The sequence below is a fragment of the Gallinula chloropus genome (assembly GCF_964237585.1).
Source record: "Gallinula chloropus genome assembly, chromosome: 4".
Lineage (NCBI taxonomy): Eukaryota > Metazoa > Chordata > Aves > Gruiformes > Rallidae > Gallinula > Gallinula chloropus.
The window spans coordinates 6204200-6206564 of NC_140088.1; the positions used below are offsets into that span (position 1 = coordinate 6204200).

General features: G+C 60.3%; 1 protein-coding gene across 1 annotated transcript; it reads right to left on the bottom strand.

Annotated features, from left to right (window-relative positions):
* Window positions 1–437: 437 nt before the first annotated feature.
* Window positions 438–1622, bottom strand: SSTR1 (somatostatin receptor 1; the record flags this gene model as incomplete). Its single annotated transcript, XM_084264213.1, has 1 exon — window positions 438–1622. The coding sequence occupies one exon, from the start codon at window positions 1620–1622 to the stop codon at window positions 438–440; it is 1185 nt and encodes a 394-aa protein (XP_084120339.1).
* Between the last annotated feature and the right edge of the window lie 743 nt (window positions 1623–2365).

Consider the following 2365-nt stretch of genomic DNA (forward strand, 5'->3'; position numbering starts at 1 on the left):
TGAGCCTGAATGCTGGGGCTTGACTGAGGCAGGCTTGACTCAGTGGCCTGGTGGGATCCAACCAACCGAGCAGGAGGGCAACCTGTACAAAAGGTGAGGGGACAGTAGCTGTGGGATCCCATACAGCCACTGATCAGACACAGAAAGGGGTAGCAGAACCTTGCTGTCCAACCCTAAGTCAACCCATGAGTGCGACAATTTGCTAAGGGGGGTGTCAAAGCATCAGCAAATGCACGCACTCTCAAGGAAGAGAGATAGGGGGGATGGGGCAGCAGATTGAGGACACTGTGTTTTCTTTGCTCCTTCTTGTGCCAAACACTACTGCTGGTGGGCAGGACCGAAACCCTCTCCCTCCCCGCCTCCCCATGCCACAGCCCTGGCCTTGCTCACCCTGCTGCTGGGGGGCAGTAGGGGAGCGGTCGGGCAGGAATGCTTCCTCAGAGGGTGGTAATCCTAGAGGTGCAAGTGCCGTTCCTGTACATGCTCCCTGACTCCAAGTTGTCTGGGGGAAAGTCCTCCACGCTGTATGCCCTGCTCTTGAGGGCAGTGGCATAGTAGTCGATGGGTTCCTCTGCAGCATTGTCCATCCAGCTGAGGCAGAGCAGCCGCTGGAAGGACCGCTTGAAGTTGTCCGAGAGAAAACCATAGAGGATGGGGTTGGCACAGCTGTTGGCATAGCCCAAGATGACAGAGAGCTGGCTGATGGTGGCATCATCCTGCTCTACAAAGACATTGACCAGCTGCACGATGTAGAAGGGCATCCAGCAGATGACAAAGACCATCACCACCATCATGACCATGAGGGTGATCTTGCGCTCCGAGCGTTTACGTTGCTGCCAGCCAGCCTTCAGGGCCACCATGCGCATCTTGGCAATGATGAGGATGTAGCAGAGGCAGATGGCCACCACAGGCAGCAAGAAGCCCATCAGAAAGGTGTAGACCACAAAGACCACCAGCCACCTCTGAGTAGGCTCTGGCATGAGCATGTTGCAAGCCACCGTTCCATCACTGTTGGCTGCTGTGTTGGAGAAGATGATGATGGGCAGGATGATGAGGATGGAAAGCACCCAGACACCCAGATTGACCATCTTAGCCACAGTGGGCCGGCGATACCTAGCTGCCTTGATGGGGTGCACCACAGCAATGTAGCGGTCCACACTGAGCACGGTCAGGCAGTAGATGCTGGTGAACATGTTGATGGCATCCACGCTGAGCACCAGGCGGCAGAGCAGCGAGCCAAAGGGCCAGTGGTGCAGCAAAGTAGAGGTGACCAGAAAGGGGACACTGAGCATCAGCAGCTCGTCTGCAATGGCCAGGTTGAGGATGTAGATGTTGGTGGCTGTCTTCATCTTGGCATAGCGTAGGATCACGTAGATGACCATGGAGTTGCCGCACAGCCCCACCAGGCATACCACGGAATAGATGAACGAGATGAGAATGGCGCTGCCCTGAGACTCACTCAGGGTGCTGTTCGGGGCGCCAGAGGAGTTCCTGCCGCTCGAGTCCATGCCCCCCGCCGCCGCCTCTTCCGAGGCGCTGCCGGCTCCGCCACCGCTGTCGCTGCCGCCGCTGTCGCTACCTGCACCGCCCGGAAGCCTGGTGCAGGTGCCATTGGGGAGCATCCTCTGCCCGGACCTCCCCGCCCCCGGCTCAGAGCGGCGGGCGCCTGCCGCTGGCCGGGCTCGGCATCCCGGCAGGGCTCCTGGCGCGGCTCCTCCGGGGCGCTGACATGGGGGAGAAGGCGGCTGCCGGCGCCGCTCGCTCCGAGTGGCAGTAATTGCTGCTCTCCGGCTGGTGAATGATTAATAGGCAGCGGCGCGTCACCGGCTACGAAAAGGAGGAGGGAAAGAGAAAAAAAAAAATGCAGGAGGAGACGTAAGTGGGTGTCCCTCCCAACCTACCACACTCTTTCCCCCCCACCGCTCCACCGCCCTCCCCCGCCTCCCGCCTCCCATCCCGCCCTCCGGCTGCTGGCAGCGCTGGCAGCTTCGGGGCTGCCGGAGTGAAGCCTCTCCCCTGTCCCCACTGCCGTGCCCCCCCACCCCCACCCCCGCAATGCTTCCTGACCCCATAGTGCTCTCCCCATGCACTATTGTTCCCCCCACCTTGTATTGCCCTCCCATCCCGCACTCGTATCTCCCTAGACAGCATCCTCCCCCCGCCTCCCCTCCACCCCCTCCCCCGCCCTCCCCGTTCTGCTTGTTCCCCCTCCTTGGAACCTGGGTCTCAGCCAGGGGCACCCTAAGTAAAGGCACTTCCCTTTCTCCTTTAGATAAAAATTCTGGGTCGTGGGTGGGCAGCATTACCCGGGCAGGCATGCCTCATGCCTACAGAGCTGCAGCAACCCTCCTACCGCACCAAGGAG